General features: G+C 50.4%; 1 protein-coding gene across 5 annotated transcripts in view; it reads left to right on the top strand.

The window, feature by feature from the left end:
* The window catches only part of AFAP1L2 (actin filament associated protein 1 like 2), a 116,634-nt gene that overhangs the window by 67,642 nt on the left and 29,007 nt on the right, over positions 1 to 19,985 (top strand). For 3 of the 5 annotated variants that reach the window (XM_061403549.1, XM_061403552.1, XM_061403548.1), the window contains 3 exons: positions 6,420 to 6,548; positions 14,444 to 14,518; positions 15,874 to 15,968. In XM_061403549.1, coding sequence (XP_061259533.1) covers positions 6,420 to 6,548; positions 14,444 to 14,518; positions 15,874 to 15,968 — 299 coding nt within the window. Of the gene's footprint in view, positions 1 to 6,419; positions 6,549 to 6,809; positions 7,964 to 14,443; positions 14,519 to 15,873; positions 15,969 to 19,985 lie in introns of those variants that run through there. The other 2 variants (XM_061403550.1, XM_061403551.1) reach the window with 2 other exon arrangements.

Genomic DNA, 19,985 nt, shown 5'->3' with positions numbered 1-19,985 from the left:
CAGCTGCCCGATTGACTGCAGGGTCCTCAGGCCTGAGTGTCTGGTGGCATTCCACATCTCTCAGCCACCCGCGGGCATCTTTGCTCACAGTCTCCACGTCTAATGGAATGATCACCGAGATCCATGGCCGCTGCCTGTCACGTGTCTCAAATGCAGCCCTTCCATCCTGTCCCCTGCTACCTTGTGAAATATGGAGGAATGGGAAGCAGAAGCCGTGATCCAGGGAATCTCTCTGACTTCCCCTGGGGACAGTCTGCAGACAGCCAGTACTTGGCCCCAGGGCCACTGCTGACTGTGGATGTGACGAATTAGGTTGTAATCCAGCCTCAGGAGCGCACTCTCCACTCCACATTTGCAGGGTGCTCGGGAGAATTGGATTTGGTGGGGAGTGTGGCGCCCTGCACTGTCCCAACCGCTGTGATTAGGATACACCGTTGTCTGTGTCATCTGTGCTAATGCAGCCATCTCACTGGTCTCCCTGCCTCCCCTCCCTGTCCCCAGTTCCCTTCTATTGTCCTCCCCACAGTCGGCAGAGTTACTTTACTTCTAGCCTGCTTGGAGAATAGTATTATATGGCCTCCTCCACTGCATTGCCCAGAGACCCTGACGGAAAAGGCACAAACTCCTTAGCAAAGTAGATAAAACCCTTATGATCTGCCCACCTGATCTAAGTCTGCAGGTCTGGCCACAGAGCCCACCTGCTCCCCTTTGAAGCCCACCCACTGTGCCCCTCTGCTCTGGGTGCCCTGACACACACAGCTGCTCATGATTTCTCAGATGCCCCTGTGCCTTCAGTACCTGAATTGCCTGAGTGTCTCATTCCCTTTTCCTTAAATGCCTTTGCGTCTTTCTGGCAAGCTCCTATTCGTCCTCAATGCCCAGCTTATACATTCCTCCCCCTGAGAACCCCTGAGTTTGTTTCTTTCCTTGGTGCATCCCTGATCCTTGGAGATGTCCCTGGATCCCTTCTGTTTTACCCGGTGTATTCACTGACGCCCCCATTTCCAAGAATCTGGGTCACCTTTGTCCCCCCAGAGCCAGGCACAATGCTTTTCATCCTTTGGCTTGGTATGTATTTGCTCACATAAGAAATAAACAAAGGCTGTTTTCCAGGAATCAGGCAGCTTTTGGGAATAGCTGAGGATGTGGAAGCAAGAGACACTTTCAGTTCTTGGGCTTTTCTTCTTTTTTTGTTAGCAGGGGTAGCAGGAGTAACAGCCTGGTGGAGGTCAGAAGGTCAGGAAAAATGTGGTTGAGATCCTAATTGTTTCTCAAGGTTCTTCCTTATCCACTGCAGCTGAGGTCAAGGAGCAGTGTCATTTATCCTTTGTTTTCCTGAGTTTGCCGTCTTGAAACTCAGTGCTTTTTAGCCTGTGAGTTTCTGCAGCCAACAGGAAATAGCTGTTCAAAACCAAACCAAACCAAACAAAAAACAACACAAAGCCTTACTCTACTATGGCCTCTTCCTAGAAACCTTCCAGCCTTCAGCCTCTTGTCTGATCTCCTGTCACATGTGAAGAGATACCGCCTGCTTGATTCTTGAATTTTTGGTGGCACACCTTGGTCTGTTGATCACGTCACTTCACCTGTGCTGGTCTTGCCCTGCCAACGAGCTTGCAAGAGAACAGAACCACGTGATCCTGATCGCCTTTCCAGTTTCCCAGTAAGTTTAGGCTGAGGGCCTTGCCGAGTGCTGGGCACACTTTAGGGTCTCACCTGGTACAGTAAGTCCCCTGCATTCAAACCTATAAGTTGTGAACTTTCAAAGATGCGAATGTGCATTGAACACCTAATGGAATTAGAGGCCCGGAGAAAGGATTAAGAAAAGCAACAGGAAGAAGTAACTGAAGAACCAAAGAGATTCATGATGCAGTAAATGGCAAGGGGAATTGCTTTATTTGAGGAGGCACTGTTCGTTTTCGAGGCACAGGACGGTTCATGAAGGTTGCAGCAGCCGTCCAGAATACAGTCCAGTGCTACCATGTCTCCTATGACAAGGAAAAAGGAGCTGCTACCCAGATGTTGCTGGGCCATTTTTTTCCCAGAGCGCAGATAGAATTGAATCCCGCGAGGAACCAGAACCTGTGCCATCAGCATCAGGTGAAAAATTGCAGCTTGCCCTCCGTCTCCTATTGTTGAAGACCCTTCAGTTCTTCCATCTCCCACATCCTTTCCCTCCTCCAGGCAGTAACTCTTCTTGCCTGTTCACTCATTACCAGCCCCTGTATGCCAGCGGTTGTGCTGTATTACTGAACTTTTCAAGATGCAAAATGTAAGATTCAAAGTGCTCTATTTTTTGTTTATTTTTTATGTGTTATTTGTGGGAAAAGTCTTACACATCTATTACAGTACTATAGAGCTGATTGTGTTAGTTGGGTCCCTAGGCTAACTTTGTTGGACTTAATGAACAAACTGGATTTATGAACACGCTCTCGGAATGGAACTCGTTTGTAGGTTGGGGACTTACTAATTCAGTGAGCTCAGGGAACTTTTGCTGGTGCTCTTTCAAAATTCATTCCATAAAGACTTTGATCAGTTTTAAGTAAAACTGGGCAAAAGCCACTGGCCTCTTGGAGACTTCTCAGGGTGCTCTTCGCAACACCTAAGGACGGGGCAGGAGGCTCTGCTGTTGGCCTGTGGTTCTTTGCCAAGCAGAGCTACCCAGTGCGGCTTCTCTCTCGTGCTAGCCTTGCCTATCACTCACCATCTACCCCTCTCATCTCTGGCAGAGCTGAGGGCATCTTCCGTCCACCCACTCATCTGAGTGAGCAGGCTATTTGATCTGACGCTCACGTGTGTCCATACTTTCGTCACTCTTCTCTGAAACACACATCCTCATTCCCCTTTTGCTTCCTCCAGCTCTCTCCCAGTCAACAGCAATACTCATTCCAGGGAGTTTGGTTTTTTCAGGAATGAAGTCAGAGGCTACTGCCCCACTGAGAGTCAAAGGGGTATTTGAGCAGAAATAGGCCATTGAGCTCTCTATTAGAACTAGGGGAGCATAGGGCTTCTTTAATAGTCAGGGGGGAGGTTAGCAGATAGTCTTGGATTCTGGTTCAGTTCTGGGGAGCCAGGCCTTTGCAGGATGCTGGAAGAAGGCCCTACATGGAGGTATCAGTTGGGGTGTTGCCAAGAGCTCGGCCTTGGAGTCAGAGAGCAAACCCAGCTCTCTGCTACTGGCTGTGTGGGACATTATGGGTCTTCTCTGGGCCATGAGGTCTACATCTGCAAAATGGGCATAATGTTGCTTACCTCCTAGAGTTGTTATGAGCTAGTAGGTGCCGAATTTACTCATTCATTTATTCATTCTTTCCATAAACATTCATTCAACACCTATAAGAGTGTGAGGTGCCAAGGATTAGGACAGATGTGGTTCTGATTCTCATTGAGCTAACAGACTAGACCAGGGTGAGAAAGACAAAGATGCCCGTTAAAAATGAGCAAGTAAATAACAACTATTATTTCATTTGTTATTGATGTTACTCATTTACAAATCTTAAAAATGAGGTATATTCTTATTACTAAGAAGTAGCCCTACTTCCAGAGAAGGCAATGGCACCCCACTCCAGTACTCTTGCTTGGAAAACCCATGGATGGAGGAGCCTGGTAGGCTGCAGTCCATGGGGTTGCGAAGCGACTTCACTTTCACTTTTCACTTTCATGCATTGGAGAAGGAGATGGCAACCCACTCCAGTGTTCTTGCCTGGAGAATTCCAGGGACGGTGGAGCCTGGTGGGCTGCCGTCTATGGGGTTGCACAGAGTCGGACTGAAGCGACTTAGCAGCAGCAGCAGCACAGCCCCACTTCTAGGCCTAGGGCTATGAAGACCTAGATGCTGAGTTAGAAGATGATAATAAATAGCTAGTTTGGAGAAGGTGGTCAAGCAAGGCTGCTCTGAGGAGGTGACCTTCCTTTCCTTCCACCACCTTCCGTGGTAGGGAGTGTTGAGGCAAGGTTTTGTGTTTTTCTCTAAAGCGGAGCTTAGAGACGAGCACTCTAAGGTGGAGAATAAGAAATAACCAGTGATACCGCAGGATGGGAGGAGACGATGACAGAGCTCTTCGTGTGGTTAGCGTAGCATTTCACAAGTGAAGCTGTGGAGAGCTTCACAGGTTTTGTCTTTTACACCAGCCTTGTGAGATGGGTGGGGCCCACGTTATCTTCTCCACGGTACAGAGGCCGGAACGAGCCTGGAGGTTGTGCGACTGCTCAGAGTTCCTGCAGTAGGTGATGGAGGGCAGGCCTGGGCCACTCGGTTGCTGCCCTGGAAGCAGAGCCCACAGGTGTGGCCCCTGGCCTTGCATTCAGACCCATGCTTCTCAGCTTCAAAGGCTCATACTCTTTGTTTCAAAAGCTCAACAGATGAAAAGTTTCTTTCCTAGGAATAAGACATTTCTTGACAACTTTATCATGTATAACAGATCTTTGCTTTTTTTTTTTTTCCTTGTGGTCTTCCAAACTTCTGGTTAGAGAAAAAGAAAAAGAAAAAAAAAGGGAAAAAAAGTGTGTCTCAAGTCCATCACTGTTAACTCCCTGTGACAGGGAAGAATTAAAATAATTTAATAGTTCAAAAAATAATAATGCTGAAAGCTGTCTATGAAAGACTGAATGTCAAAGTAAAAAGTGTACATACTTGTAAAAAAGAGAATTTTTAAACATGTTTCTTTTCATTTTTTAAAATTGAAGCAATAGTTTAATCAATAAGCATGTCAGGTTTATTGCTGCAAAAATAAAATATCTGCATATCAGAATCACCTGGGGAGGTTTTTCCTGTGGTCATGTATGGATGTGAGAGTTGGACTGTGAAGAAGGCTGAGCACCGAAGAATTGATGCTTTTGAACTGTGGTGTTGGAGAAGACTCTTGAGAGTCCCTTGGACTGCAAGGAGATCCAACCAGTCCATCCTGAAGGAGATCAGCCCTGGGATTTCTTTGGAAGGAATGATGCTAACGCTGAAACTCCAGTACTTTGGCCACCTCATGCGAAGAGTTGACTCATTGGAAAAGACTCTGATGCTGGGAGGGACTGGGGGCAGGAGGAGAAGGGGATGACAGAGGATGAGATGGCTGGATGGCATCATTGACTCGATGGACGTGAGTCTGAGTGAACTCCGGGAGTTGGTGATGGACAGGGAGGCCTGGCGTGCTGCGATTCATGGGGTTGCAAAGAGTCGGATGCGACTGAGCGACTGATCTGATCTGACCCCTGGGTCTCACTCCCAGAGGCTCGGATATCCATCTGGGTGTGGCTTGGGCATCAGGAGTTTGAGAATCTCTCCAGGTGATTCCAATGTAGCCAGGGTTGGAAAGTATTGTTTAGACCCTCAAAGTCGCTGCCATTAATGAGCACGTTCAGGAGAGCCAGCTGGGCTGGAAGAGCCGAGGTGAGACCCCACCCGTGAATGCTGCATCCTGTTCTTCTTTTATATATATTTGTCTTTATTTATTTGGCTATACTGAGTCTTAGTCGTGGCACTCAGGATCTTTGATCTTCACTGTAGCATGAGAACTCCTAGTTGCTGCATGTGGGATCTGGTTCCCTGACCAGGGATGGAACCTGGGTCCCCTGTGGAGTCTCAGTCAGTGGACCATCAGGAAATGTCTGACATTCTGTTCTTAGATGAGATTTAGGTCATTAACAGTAACAACCACGACAGTAATGGTGTGGTGAAGGTCCTGCACCTTCCCTCTTGCCCGGTGCACTAATAATTTCTGCAAGGTGCCTCCAGCCGGGAGTCCCCAAGTGCTTCTATAACAGTGGCACCTGAGAGACCCACAAATAAGGGCTGTGGATCCCAAGGCACGGCAGCCCTTCATCAACTTGGGAGTGATGCTGGACTCGTGACATTGATTCTCAATCAGTGAAGAATCTTGGAGAAAGGTTTTGTTTGTCCAAGCGTGGCTTTTGATGGGTTGTCTATATTCCTGCAGGGACAGCATAGTCACTGTTTCACCTCCCTGGAGTGACTCTGTGTTTTCCCGTCCTTGGGGAAAGGTTTAACAACTGACTCAACCACAGCGTTTCTTTTGGTGGTTGTGGGTTTGATCTGTGTTCAAGTTCCCCAGACCCTGAGCTGTTCTTTACTTGAGGAAGAAAATCCTGTTTCCACGCTCTCATGGCCTGAGGGGCTTGATCAGGACACTTTGACCACTGTCAATCCAAAAGATGGTGGCCCTGCAGCTTTGGCCAAGGTTGCCCATCCCAAAGCTAAGGGTGTGTTGGCCTGTCCCCACCACCCTGGCGCTGGGAATCACACCTATTGGCTGGGTCCCCTGTGTGCTGCCTGACCTCACCCCACACCCCTCCCCTTGAGACCAGAGGGTCCGTCATGGGATGCTATGAGATCAGAGGTGTATCTGAATGGGGCCTTTAGGGAGAAGGCAGCTGCTTTAAGAGTGTCCTCTGTTTTCTGTCTCTAGCCCTGGAGCAGCTGCTGACAGAGCTGGATGACTTCCTCAGGATTCTTGACCAGGAGAACCTGAGCAGCACAGCCGTGGTGAAGAAGAGTGGCCTGGCCGAGCTTCTCCGCTTATACACCAAGAGCAGCAGTGAGTGTGGTCGGGGCCTTGGTGAAGGGTCCCTGCGGAAACAGGGGGATGGTCATCTGTGTGTTAAGCTGCCATGATAACGGCCCCCGGACTGGGTTAAACAACAGGAGCTCATTTTCTCACAGTTCTGGAGGCTAAAAATCTGTGATCAAGGTGTTGGCAGGGTCGCTTCCTTCTGAGGCTGGTCTCCTTGGTGTACGGATGGTCCTCTTCTCCCCGCGTGTTCACACCGTCTTCCTGTGCGTGCACGCCGGTGTCCAAATCTCTCCTGTAACGACACCATTCATATTGGAACAGGGCCCACCCCAGCGCCCTCGTTTAATTTTAATTATCTCTTTAAATATCCTTTCTCCAAATATAGTCACATTCTGAGCTGTTCAGGGTTAGGACTTAATTTATGCATTTTTAGCAGGACACAGCAGATGGTAACGATAGTACAGAAGTGATGGGACGTGTGTGGCAGCCCCACAAACTCTCAACACAGTAGCCCACAGAGAGGTTTCAAACAGTGTTTTCAAAGTATTTTTCCTATTATTGAAAGTAGAGAAGGGAAAATAAACTAGTATTATAATAATAGCTAGTGCTTCGTTGAGTTCTTCCCGCCTGCACATGTGTTAACAAGGCTTCATCTTCAAAACACTCCTGTGAGGTTGGTGCTATTATTACAGATGAGGAGACCGAGGCCTACAAAGTCTAAATAGCTTGTCCAGAGTCATACAGCCCAAAGGAAAACTGGAAAACATTGCTTTAAGACTGTATATCACAGGGCTTTCCTGGTGGCTCAGTGGTAAAGAATCCGCCTGCCAATGCAGGAGATCCGGGTTTGATCCCTGGGTTGGGAAGATCCCCTGGAAAAGGGAATGGCAACCCACTCCAGTATTCTTGCCTGAAGAATCCCATGCACAGAGGAGCCTGGTGGGCTACACAGTCCATGGGGTCACAAAAGAGTCAGATATGACTTAGTGACTAAACAACAACAAATCAAAGAACCCTCAGTTAATTATCTTTTCTATCTTTTTAATCAAGCTAGATTCTGTATCCAGTCAAGTACACAAATCTTGAGTAGTCAATTCAGTGAGTTTGGACAACTGTATACACGTGTGTGTGTGCATGTTAAGTCCTCTGTTAAAATTTTTAATAGAGGAGGGCAAATTCAATCTACAGACTGCAAGAGTAGTAAAGAATATTATGAGCAGTACTACTTTATTCTTATCATTTTAATTTTCTCTTCAGTGGTTTTAATTGAGAATGTAGTGTCCGACTCTTTGCGACCCTATGGACTGTAGCCCACCGGGCTCCTCTGTCCATGGAATTCTCCAGGCAAGAATACTGGAGTGGGTTGCCATGCCCTCTTCCAGAGGATATTCCAGACTCAAGGATTGAACCTGTGTCTCTTATATCTCCTGCATTGGCAGGTGGGTTCTTTACCACTAGCGCCACCTGGGAAGCTTATACACCTGTGCACCCAGCACCCAAAATAAGACACAGAACATTGCTGTTGTCTCGGGAGCATTTCTATCTTTCAAGGGCAAGAATTCATCCCCACCCACCCCAGGGCAACCATTGTTCAGATTTTTTCCACCATTGATTAGTGATGCCCTTTCTGGATTTTCATATAAATGAAATTGGATGGTTTGTCCTTCGGGTTGGGTCCCTTTCACTCAGGAGATTCTGCCATGCCATGGGTTGCATCAGTAGTTCCTTTTATTCCTGATTGGTTTTCCATTCTTTGAATATACCGCAACCTGTTTATCCAGTTCATTTGTTGATGGACATTTGGTTTATTCGCAGATTTGGGCTGTTAGGAATAATAAGGCTGCTTTGAACAGTCTTGTACAAATCTTCTTGTAGACATATGGTTTCATTTCTAGCACAATTTTTTTTTTTAAAGAAGAGGCTTCTTGTGAAGTCATAACAGTTTAGTCAAGTTTATTTTTATGTCGGATGTTTGAGAACTGAAAGTGATATTTTAGGATCGTAAGAGGGCATCAAATCCATCTGCCTCACAGTAGGAGCAGCTCAGATCCATGCCAGGGAGAGAGGCGCACCTGCTCCGGCCATCACAGCCAGGAACTCCTCCCTTACATCCAGCCTGCATCCACTGGGCAGCATTTCAAAGTCCCTTTTCCTTTTCTTTGTTCCCTGTGGAATTAGTTTCTATTGTCTGAACATCAGAAAAGTTATAAAAGCCAAAGCATGTTGTTATATGCCCGGCAGCCTTCTCTTCTGTCGGCATAATGTAGCTCCCTTAGCCTTTCATCAAAGGCATTTTCTTGGAGCCCCTTCATTGCCTTTGAGCTCTGCAGGCCACCCCCTGATTCCCAGGCTCCTCCTGGCTTTGTAGTGAGCATCTGCTGACCTGCCTTGAGTGCTGATCAGCAGTGCATCAAAGGTGGGACAAACGGATGGGAAATACGTGTTCCAAAGCAGGTGCGTTAGAGAGGAATGAGTCACTCCGCAGAGGGACTCATTGGTGGAACCCTTTAAAGAGCACACTCCCAGTCCATTTAGATGTGCTCCGACTTGAGAATGTCTGATGGTAAAGAACACCTCTGTTGGGAATTGAAAAACACCGCGGTGGTGGCGGCTGACCCCTGGTTTCTGGTTCTCACCACCCCATCGGAGCCCCTGGTGCAGGGGTCCCTTTCTGGTTTAGTGTGACTTCCTGTAGGTGACCTCTGTTTCATCCTTAATCTTTGTATGTTTGGCTCTTATAAAATTAGGCCCTCCCCACCCTTAGTCTCTGCAGCATGAGGGGCTGCAGGAGCTGCCGACAGCGGGTTAGGGGGCTCCCCAGTGTGAGTCTCCCCCAGAGTGCACCCAGACTACAGATAAACATGCAAAGCCATACTGGGACTTTTGGCTGTCACTTCTGTTCATGTGGTGCTAGTGGTAGAGAATCTGCCAGCGATGCAGGAGACATAAGTGACACAGGTTTGATCCCTGGGTTGAGAAGATCCCGTGGAGAAGGGCATGGCAACCTACGCCAGTATTGTTGCCTGGAGAATCCCATGGGCAGAGGAGCCTGGTGGGCTACAGTCCATAGGGTCACAAAGAGTCGGACACAACTGAAGCAACTTAGCATGCAAACTCTTCTCCAGGTCAGTGCCCACGGGTGAGTAGCCACTACTTATAAGTTTCCCCTTCTGGTTCTCTTAGCATCTTCTCACATGGCAGAGTGGTTACAACAGCAACTGACATTTTTTCCCCCTTTTAAAAAATACTTATTTATCTTTAATTAAAGGGTAATTGCTTTAGAGTATTGTATTAGTTTCTGCCATCCATCAACATGAGTCAGCCGTAGATATACATAGTCTCCTCCCTCTTGAACCTCCCTGCCACCTCCCACCCCATCCCACCCCTCTAGGCTGTCACAGAGCACCCTGAGTCATACAGCAAATTCCCATTTGGTATCTGTTTTACCTGGGGTGGTGTATAAGTTTCCATGCTACTCTGTCAATTCGTTCCACCCTCTCCTTCCTCCACTGTGTCCACAAGTCTGTTCTGTATATCTGTGTCTCCATGGCCACGTGTGACAGAGCCCAGCAGAGGCTTGGGCCAGCCGACCTAACCCTGATGCTACCCTCCCCTCTTTACGGTCCAGATTAGTCTGCCCCAGGTTAATTACTGTGCTGCACAGGATAGAATGCACAGCCCCTTAAACTGAAGGCATTCTTTTTTTTTCTCTCAGCTTCCTAGACCTGCCTCACTGTGTGTCTTCCAGAAAATGAACTCAACTTGCCTGGACTCGTAGGTGGAGACAGGCTGATCATTTCAAGATAGCCTGTGATCTCCACTGGCTGAGCTGTTGTTTACTTCCACACCTTTGGGGCAGAGTATGAGTGTGTGTGTGTGTCTGTGTCTGTACTTTTCACATCGAATTGTCTGTTCTCTGATCTTTCATGTATAAATAGTATTCAATTTCCTACTCTCTTCTTTTGTCTCAATAGTGAGATCAAGGCATGGATTGAGGTCTGTTTATTGGGATCCTGATATCTTTTCCTGTCCTAAGCCTGAGGGCTCCCCCAATACCCTGCTCAGAAACTCTGGGAACATTTCAGGGGCTGCCCTTGTGATGGGACATGATTTGAACATTTAGTCTATCCAACTGTAAGGGAGAGGGTCTGGGCCCCTCCTCCCTACCCCTCACCACCACCCTCTTCAGACAAAGATTGTTTTCCCTGGATCCGCACACGTGGTCAGAGCGTTGGGAGCTCTCCTTTCCTCCCCCGCCCCGTAGTGTTGTCACGCCCCACATACCTGTGTGACTATCCATCCAGATCTGCCTCCCTCTCCCTCCCGCCTGCCTGCCCCTGCCCCAGTGGGTTCATGAAGTCAGAGACAATGTCTGTTTTGTTCTCTGCTGTGTCCCCAGCACCTCACATGGTGCTGGGGCTCAGTGCACTTCTGAAAATAAATGAGAGCATGATAGAAATTCCCCAACCCCAAGACTGCCTCCCAGACGTGGGACAGCTCATCAGCCTCCCCTTTCCAAGGCCCAGTTCACAGGATTGCAGACGGCCCTGGGAGCCTGTTACTTACTTATTGGATTCTGGGGGATTAGCAACACTGAGATCAATACTTAGTCAAGCAGAGCCTGCAGCGTGTCCAAGGAGGGACACGCGGCCTTGTGACATGGACCAGAGCCAGTTTAAACTGCAGTTTACAAATGGCCATCTTGGGGAGGAATCACCTGCTCAGAATCTCACAGTTAAAACAATAATCAACAATATCTTGCCTTTTTTTTTTTTTTGGAAAGGAGTGTGGGCTTAGTCAACAACTTGAAAAAAGAAATGAATGTGAAACGAACGTTAAGCCCTATTTACATTGCTTTGATTCCTTTTGGGACCTTTCTTGGTGTCATCAGAATATTTTCGTGTATTTTGTGGTTTGCCCCTACATTCTGCTCTGTGTTATTTTTATGTTCAGTATCGCTGCCTGTGCACACTGCCCTGTGTTGACAGTTTGTGTACTTTTTCTTTTCTTTTTTCTTTTCTGAAACACGAGCCTTTAATTTTTGGATATCTTTATAAACAGCAGACATAGCGCTGCTTTGTTATTTTTCACAGGTGGGTAGTGTCCACTGACGAATGAGAAGTGTTCAACTAGTTCAACTAGCCCATTGTTAGTGAACATATACATTTTGTTCTTTAAAAAAAAATTCTTATATAACATGGCAATGAACCCCCTCAAATAAAATTTGTTTTCATACTGGAGTTTATCTTCAAAATACTTGAATATTTTTTGATTCAAAATATTGATTTCTGACAAGGAAAATGATGGGTTAAAGACCAGGAACAGTTAAATAAATTCTCTAAAATCACTTCCACGATGTTCAGCCCATTTATACACTCTCCAGTAATCCATTTATTTTTAAAGGTGACCAGCTATTACCCATGTTAATGTACTATGGTTTATTCACCATTTTCCTATTATTGAGCCTTTGAGTTATTTGCTATAATTTCAGTTCAGTTTAGTTCAGTCGCTCAGTCGTTTCTGACTCTTTGCGACCCCATGAATCGCAGCACGCCAGGCCTCCCTGTCCATCACCAACTCCCAGAGTTCATTGAGACTCACGTCCATCGAGTCAGTGATGCCATCCAGCCATCTCATCCTCTGTCGTCCCCTTCTCCTCCTGCCCCCAATCCTTCCCAGCATCACAGTCTTTTCCAATGAGTCAACTCTTCAGATGAGGTGGCCAAAGTACTGGAGTTTCAGCGTTAGCATCATTCCTTCCAAAGAAATCCCAGGGCTGATCTCCTTCAGGATGGACTGGTTGGATCTCCTTGCAGTCCAAGGGACTCTCAAGAGTCTTCTCCAACACTACAGTTCAGAAGCATCGATTCTTCGGTGCTCAGCCTTCTTCACAGACCAACTCTCACATCCATACATGACCACTGGAAAACCCATAATTTAAATGGTCTTTTTTTCTTTTCTTTTTTAACTTTATTTTTGTGCTAAGTCTTTGTTGCTATGTGCGGGCTTTCTCTAGTTGTGACGAGCAGGGGCTGCTCTCTAGCTGTGGTGTGTGGGCTTGTCACTGCAGTGGCTTCTCGTTGTGGAGCACGGGCTCTAGGCACACAGACTTCAGTAGTTGGGGTGAATGGGCTTAGGTGCCCCGTGGCATGTGGGCTCTTACCGGACCAGGCATCAAACTGGTGTACCCTGCACTGGCAGGTGGATTCTTAACCACTGGACCACCAGGGAAGTCCTAAGTTGTCATTTAAAATCTTAGTTATAAGGTTACCTTACTCTTTCAGATTGCCTGATATTTGCGTTTTGAACTCTTGAGAACTGCAGTTAGGCAGAAATAGGAAATATGTATGTATGCATGTGTGCTCAGCCGTATCCGGCTCTTTGCAACCCCATGGACTGTAGGCTCCTCTGAACATAGGATTACCCAGGCAAGAATACTGGAGTAGGTTGCCATTTCCTTTCACAGGGGTGTCTTTCCAACCCAGGGATCAAACCCAAGTCTCCTGCATCTCCTGCATTGGCAGGCAGATTCTTTACCACTGAGTCACCTGGGAAGCCCCAGAAATAGGCAGTATTTCATCACAATTGTTTTCCATATTCTGCAGACAAGAAAACCAAGGTACACAGGTTGGGTGTTTTGCTCAGAATTACTATTGACGGCAGAGTTTGGCTGAGGACCACGCCCCACCCCCAACCCCATCTCCTACCTCCCCCTGCAGAGTGCTTCTCCCCATGCCAGGGTCTGGAGAAGGTACAGACGCAGCCCTTTAGTGGAAGTATGCAAGCTGTGGATAACTGCATTTAGACCTCGTAGTTCAGCTCAAGCTGCTGCAGCCCTTGGTATAGGGATCACATTGCTGACTGGCCCTGGCAGGGCTGGGCACCAGGGTGGCAATCCCACAGCTGAAGGAGGAAGCTCCATCCAGCCGTGTCCTCCTCCAGTTTCTCTGGATTCTCCAGGACTCTGTGGAGGCAGGCCTGCTGGCTGGAGTCCGGGCGGTCTGTGGTGGGGAACTGGCTGAACCGCCTCCTTTGCCAGGGGTGTGGATTGGGCTCCTTGGCTCAGTAGCACCGTCTCCAGCCACTGGAATTTATCAGCCACAAGTTTCTAGGAAATGCAAATTAAGAACTGCAAAGAAATGCAGAAGGATTGCTAAGAGAAAAAACACTGAGATGAGCCTCCTCTGCAGGCTTCTGAAGAAAGGGCCCTTGGGGCGTTGGGAACTGTCTTAGAAGACGAGCCTTTCTCTGCCCAGATGTGCAGGGGGAACGTGACAACTTGTACTGAAATGTTTCTAAAGAAAGGGAAGGGCTGTGCTGCGGAAGGTAGAGCAGGCAGCTGCTGGTGCTGCAGGCCCGCGTCCCAGCACACTCACCCCTCCAAAAACAGAGCTCAGGGCCGCACAGCAGCACTCCAGCTAGAGGCCTGGAAGCTAAACTTCCAGATCCTCAATGTGACCTATCTTATATAGACATTGCTCTGATCAGCCCATGCGTGTAATTCAGACTAGGTTGAGAATGACTGATAGGAAATGTTTCACAATTTAAATGAAAGCCTAGGAAAAAGCAGAGAAATCTCTGCTTGGTGGAATCTGAGGCAGATCCTTAGGCTATGGGTGCTTTTCCATGTAAGACTTCTATTCCCAAAGCTACCCTTCTGCACCCTCCCTTTCTGTCCTCTCCCCTCTTCCCAGGACAGAAAATTGAGTCAGCAAACTAGGCATTTCTTTTTCTGGAAATCCGTCAACTCTTTCTATAATGGACTCTTCCAATCAACTGAAAATGTTGTATGCTTTTACTGGAATCCAGGCTGATGACGGTGTCTCGAGGGTGGCGGGGGTGGGGGGGTGTTTCTCTCTAGAAGCCCTTTCCCTTCATGAAATCACCTGGAGCCTCTGTCTTCCGTCCCCCTCCTGCAGGTTCTGATGAGGAATACATTTATATGAACAAGGTGACCGTCCACAAGCAACAGAATGCCGAGTCCCAAGACAAAGGTATGGGATTACTGCCGACAGACGGGCCGGCTCCCGGGAGCGGGGCAGGTTTAAGCCTTGGTCCCACACCACCCCTCCTTCCTTCCAGCCAGCACCACAGACAGGCCTGGGGGGGTTATTTTGGGAAGTCCTATTTTAGTTGATGGTATTCTGGGTTGATGTATTTTGGGGAAGTTTCACCAACCAGGCCACCTCCTTGCCTCTTAAAGGTCTCACATCCCCTTCTTGGGTAAGGCATCTGTCCCTAAAATCTCTCAGCATTTCCCAGCATCACCCCGGAAATAGGAAGTTATAATTCAGATGTTCTAAGAAAGCAGCTGCGTACGGTGCTGATCCCACGGCCCCGGCTTTATGACTTTTGATAAGTCTGGGTTTTATGAGTGTGTCGGGGGCGGAGATAGGAGTGATGGGGAGGAAGCGATGCTGCCAGCAGTTGCCTTAATATGTGAAGGTTTTGTTCAAAGGTGATCTCTTGGCAGAACATTTTATCTTCCATTGGAAGGACATATCGTCTTCCGTGGTGTCTTACTCTCCTGCTCTGTTCTGCTCTCTGCTTTTCTATGAAAACCCCCAGGACTGGGTCCAGCAGGATCCCAGGGAGGTCCAAGGTTTGCACAGCTGCCTAGGTTGCAGAGCACAGGGGATTAGAGGCCCCATCTCCCAACTCTCAAGCCTGTAACTCAAATGCAGAGGCTTAGCAAGAGGTGGGAACACAGCACCCCAAAGCATTCAGTCTGGTAAAGCCTTGGCTTCAAGACATCAGCCTGAAAAGCCCCAGGGTCAAATCTGCCTGGGCCTGTCCGGCCCGGCTGAAATGGGCTCAGAAGAGCCTTTGGCGCCTTTTTTCCCAAAAGCGCACAGACGGTTGGTGGTCCAGTTACTCAGTGTGGCTTTCACCTCCTGCCCCACCACCAAGCATGGACTCAGCAGAGGTCCCCTGCATGAAAGAGCCCATGTGCCTAAGGTGGTCAGTCTGCCTGCTGGGGAAACTGGTGGGGTGGACAGACGTAATCACAGGCTCGGTGCTGAGAGCCGCTCAATATAGTGCCCACAGGCAGCTCCTCCACTGCCAGAGCTCTGTGGCCAGATCATTTTGGATATGGGGCAGGTGGAGGAGAGGGTGAGGAACCTGCCAGAAACCTCAAACTAGTTCCTTCTGAGGAATCTGCCCGGGGCCAATCTACCCTATTCTTGGAGGAAAAACAGCACTGGCTCCAGGGACTGCCTGCCTGGGTAATTAACACCTGCTCAAATAGAACTCAGGGCTCATGTGACCAGACATTCCTGGATAATGAGACTCTGCTGGGAGGCTGGGTGCCCCTCACGGAAACCCTCTCTTGCTTGGCTCCCCACAGCCCCCGAGCAGCAGAACCCGCTGACCAACGGTGAGCCCCCCCAGCCCTCCTCGGCCCCTCAGAAGAGTCTCCCAGACCTCCCACCCCCCAAGATGGTAAGTGTGGGTTTGGGACCCCTGATTTCCCTGATGTGACCCTGTGAATGCCTAGTGGGTCCTCCAGATAGCAGTCCACCAAGCGTCTGGCATTTTTGGAGCATCCACTATATAGGGGGCAGGAGGAGAGGGGGATGACAGAGGATGAGATGGTTGGATGGCATCACCGACTCAATGGACATCAGTCTGAGCAAGCTCCGGGAGATGGTGAAGAACAGGGAAGCCTGGCGTTCTGCAGTCCATGGGGTCGCAAAGAGTCAGACATGACTTAGCAACTGAAAAACGACGGTGTATGGGGCCTGGGGTAAGGCACCGGGAGAGACGGATCAAGCCAGCCTGCCCTATGGGTGATCTCATTTGCTCAGTGCAGAGAGGGATGGCAGTGGGAGATGAGGGTCACCGTGTGTCCGAGGTGACCTGCCAGATTCTTTTCCAGCACCCCTGAGCGGGGCCGTGCACAGCTGTGGTCATCAGCTCCGGCCACAGTGATCTTTCAGAAACATAAATCACATCACACCACTTCCTGCCCAAACCCACCAAGAGCTCCTACTGAACTTAGGACAAAACGTCCACACTCCTTCTCATGGCCCCAGGGCTCACCCTGTCTGGCCCAGCTGCGTCTCCAGCCTCACCGCATCTGCTCATCACCGGCCTCCCCTCAGTTCCTGGGTTGTGCCCTGTGGTCAGTTCTGCTGCAGGGACTTTGCACTTCTTGGGCCCTGACTCGTCAAAGTTGCCCCTCCTTAGTCTCAGACAGACTCTCCCTGGCCTGCCCACAGGTGAGACATCCCGCCTCGGTGCCTGCCCCCATTACCGCCTGCCTTACCACCTAGTTACCCACTTCGTGTTGATTATTTGCCTCCCAGAGGAGATGTAAGGTCCCTGAGGCAGGGGCCATGTCTCATCTGCTGCTTCATGTCCTGTGTCTGCACACAGTAGGCCACATGTGTATTTGTTCATGGATGGATGAATGGAGTTTCGGACTCCTCCAGACCTGGGTTCAGATCCCCGCTCTAGCTCTGCCAGTACTAAGCTCCTTGACCTTAAGCAAGTTATTTAAGGCCTCTGGCCCTTGGTTTCTTGGTGTTTAAATGAAAGGCATGTGAACATCTCTCAACTAAGATCTCTATTCTTTGGCCTGGCAGACCACGTTGGTATTCAGCAAGGTGAGCAGAAGTATTTACACTTTATGGGAGAGGAACTAGGAGTCAGGAGGCTTACAATGTCCTGGTGTTGCACAACCTCGAGGTGGCAGGACATGAACCCAAGTTCTTTCCACTCCAGGATCTGGTTGGGGCAGCTTCCTGGGAAAGGTGTGAGCTGGGAAGGATTTCTCAGAACATGGAACTCCACGGTGACTGAGCTCACACCGAGCCATCCATCGCTGGGTCTGTGGGCTCAGGTCACCACTGAGGGGGTCCTGACGCCAGACTGGCCCCCTTCATTCATGCCTTCCTGGAAGTAGCGTGGTTCTCCCTGCTGCCCTCCCAGCTGGCGGGGCAGGTCAGGAGTGCCTGGGCAGCATCCCACATCTGGGTGACAGCTGATGGGGACCCTTCATCCCAGGCCGAGGGAGACCTGATGGACTGAGCCTCGGTCCTGGACATATGCCAATGATGCGAGTGACTGCTGGGCTCTGAGCCACTGCCCGCCTGGCACACCCAAACATGGTCCTCCCATCACCTGCCGAGAAACAGAGACTCCGAGAGTGAAAACAACTGGCCGAGGAGGTAGCAGGGCCAGGATCTGTAAGGAGGTTCTTGGTTTCCGGGCCACTGTGCAGCCTCCTGGCCTCCACTCAGCTTGTCTTCTCAGTCAAGTAGAGGCACAAGTTGTGTCTCTTCCAGCTGTGGTCCCCCCTCGTTGTGACCCTGGGACTTGGGAAGGGGGCACAGCCCCTCGGCTTCCATGCAGTTGCTGCTGGCTTTAAGCAGGTGGGAGGTGCCGTGGTTTTCGGGTGCACCCTAAGCTCTGCAGGCTTACCTGATAGCTCAGTTGGTAAAGAATCTGCCTGCAGTGCAGGAGACCCTGGTTCAATTCCTGGGTCGGGAAGATCTGCTGGAGAAGGGACAGACTACCCACTCCAGTATTCTCGGGCTTCCCTTGTGGCTCAGCTGGTAAAGAATTGGCTTGTAATGTGGGAGACTTGAGTTTGATCCCTGGGTTGGGAAGATCCTCTGGAGAAGGGAAAGGCTATCCATTCCAGTATTCTGGCCTGGAAAATTCCACGGATTGTATAGTCCATGGGGTCGCAAAGAATCGGACACGACTGAGCAGCTTTCACTTTCACTTAATAAGCTCTGCTCGCCGGATGTGGGGAGGAGAGGTGGCTGCTCTGAGCCAGGGCTGGAACTTTCGTAGCCTGAGTTCATGTATGATTCTGACCAGGGTACCTTTGGCCTCTGTACAATGGAGGTGCTGCTGCTGGCCCCACGTGGGGCAGCTGCCGATGGACCCGCACTGGACAGAAGGGGTGTGCATGGGGCGGGACCTTCCAGGCACTGACTCCCTCTGGAAGCCTGTGTTTGAGGACCATGGTGCTGGACTGGGTGCCCGGGGTCTGGGGCTGGGTTGTGGCTATACACTGATCAGGTCACAGAGTCCCACAGCCCGGGACTCCGGCTGGCTTTTCCTACTCCCTTGCCAGTCTCCTGTGACCTGGGCACAGAGGCCCTAAGGGCTCGAGAGTGTGAGATGCAGGACCATCAAGCAAGGCCAGGGCAGAGGCTGGCCCCTGGAGAGCAGTCTGCAGGCCGTCGGGGCCAGGAGAGGCTAGAGAGGAACCTGGTGCTGGAGCGGGGAGGATCCCACCACCTGAGAGTCCCACAGTCCTGGAGCGGCCTTTCAGATACACGGTGACACTTCCTGTGGACACGGTCCAGGCCCTGGGGTGCCTTCCGGCAGAGCCAGTAACCTTGACAGTCTCCTTGTGGAATTTCTCTGCCAAGAAGGACCTTTCCTGGGTCCCTCCGAGTCCCGTCTCCATCACCCATCTCCACCCCAGGAGCCTTCCAGGTGTGGAGTGAGGGAGGAGGGGGCGGAACCCGGGGTCCTCCCCACGCCGCCTGCACGCACCTGCCTGCTCCCCTCCAGCCTCCGCTCTGGTCCAGTCGGGCTGAAGACTTCATCCAACGCCCCCAGAGAAGTGCCGTCAGGGCGGAGCTGGGAACAGCTGTGTCTGCTGGCTCTCACAAGGAGGAGGAGAAACAGAGCAGCAAGTAGTCTGGGAGGAAGGAGAGAGCGTGGCCGCCGGAGCCTGCGTGACCCTGGAATCGCTCTTCATCAGCCAGAGAAAGCTATGTCTCTTCCCGCCCCAACCCTGGAGCTTCAGGGCACTGCCATGGTTTTCCTGCCTGGATGCCCAGTCCCGGGGCTCGCCGGTGGCTGTGGCAGAAGCTGGGTGTCTGCCTGGGGTCCTCAGTGCCCAGGGCTGGCCAGGAGCATGGCCTCCGTCCCAGGCTCAGCCCGTCCAGTACTGGAGGGGGCAGCCAGGGGTCTGGGTGTGGCCAGTGACTCAGGCAGCCTTGGCACGTCCAGGCCGCAGTTGGCCCAGCCAGGTGCTGTGGTTGCTGTAGAAGAAACAGATGTTTGCTGGCACCATTCCGCTCCTGGCCAGCGCGGCCGTCTCCACCCGTCCCCGCTGAGGCCTGCACACGCGTCGGTGCTGGGCTTCTGTGAGGGGAGCAGCTGACGCCACCGACGGCGTCGCCGTGGTCGGTCTGGGAAGCCAGGACTGCGTCCGCTCGCCCCGACCCCGAACCTGCCACAGTGCACCCTGGGGCTGGTTGTTCAGAACTGCAAGAACGCCTCAGGTCACCTGGGGCCGCCCCTCACCTCCAGCTCTGTGCCTCATCCAAATCAGAACTGCTGAAGTACGTGCCTGCTCAGTCACTCGGTTGTGTCTGACTCTGTGCGACCCCATGGACCCCACCAGGTTCCTCTGCCCATGGGATTCTCCAGGCAAGAATACTGGAGTGGGTTGCCTTTCCTCTCTCCCGGAATCTTCCTGACCCAGGG

This window comes from Bos javanicus, chromosome 26 (assembly GCF_032452875.1).
Source record: "Bos javanicus breed banteng chromosome 26, ARS-OSU_banteng_1.0, whole genome shotgun sequence".
Lineage (NCBI taxonomy): Eukaryota > Metazoa > Chordata > Mammalia > Artiodactyla > Bovidae > Bos > Bos javanicus.
Note: the sequence above shows the minus strand (reverse complement) of the source record. Positions and strands in the feature narration are given on the sequence as shown.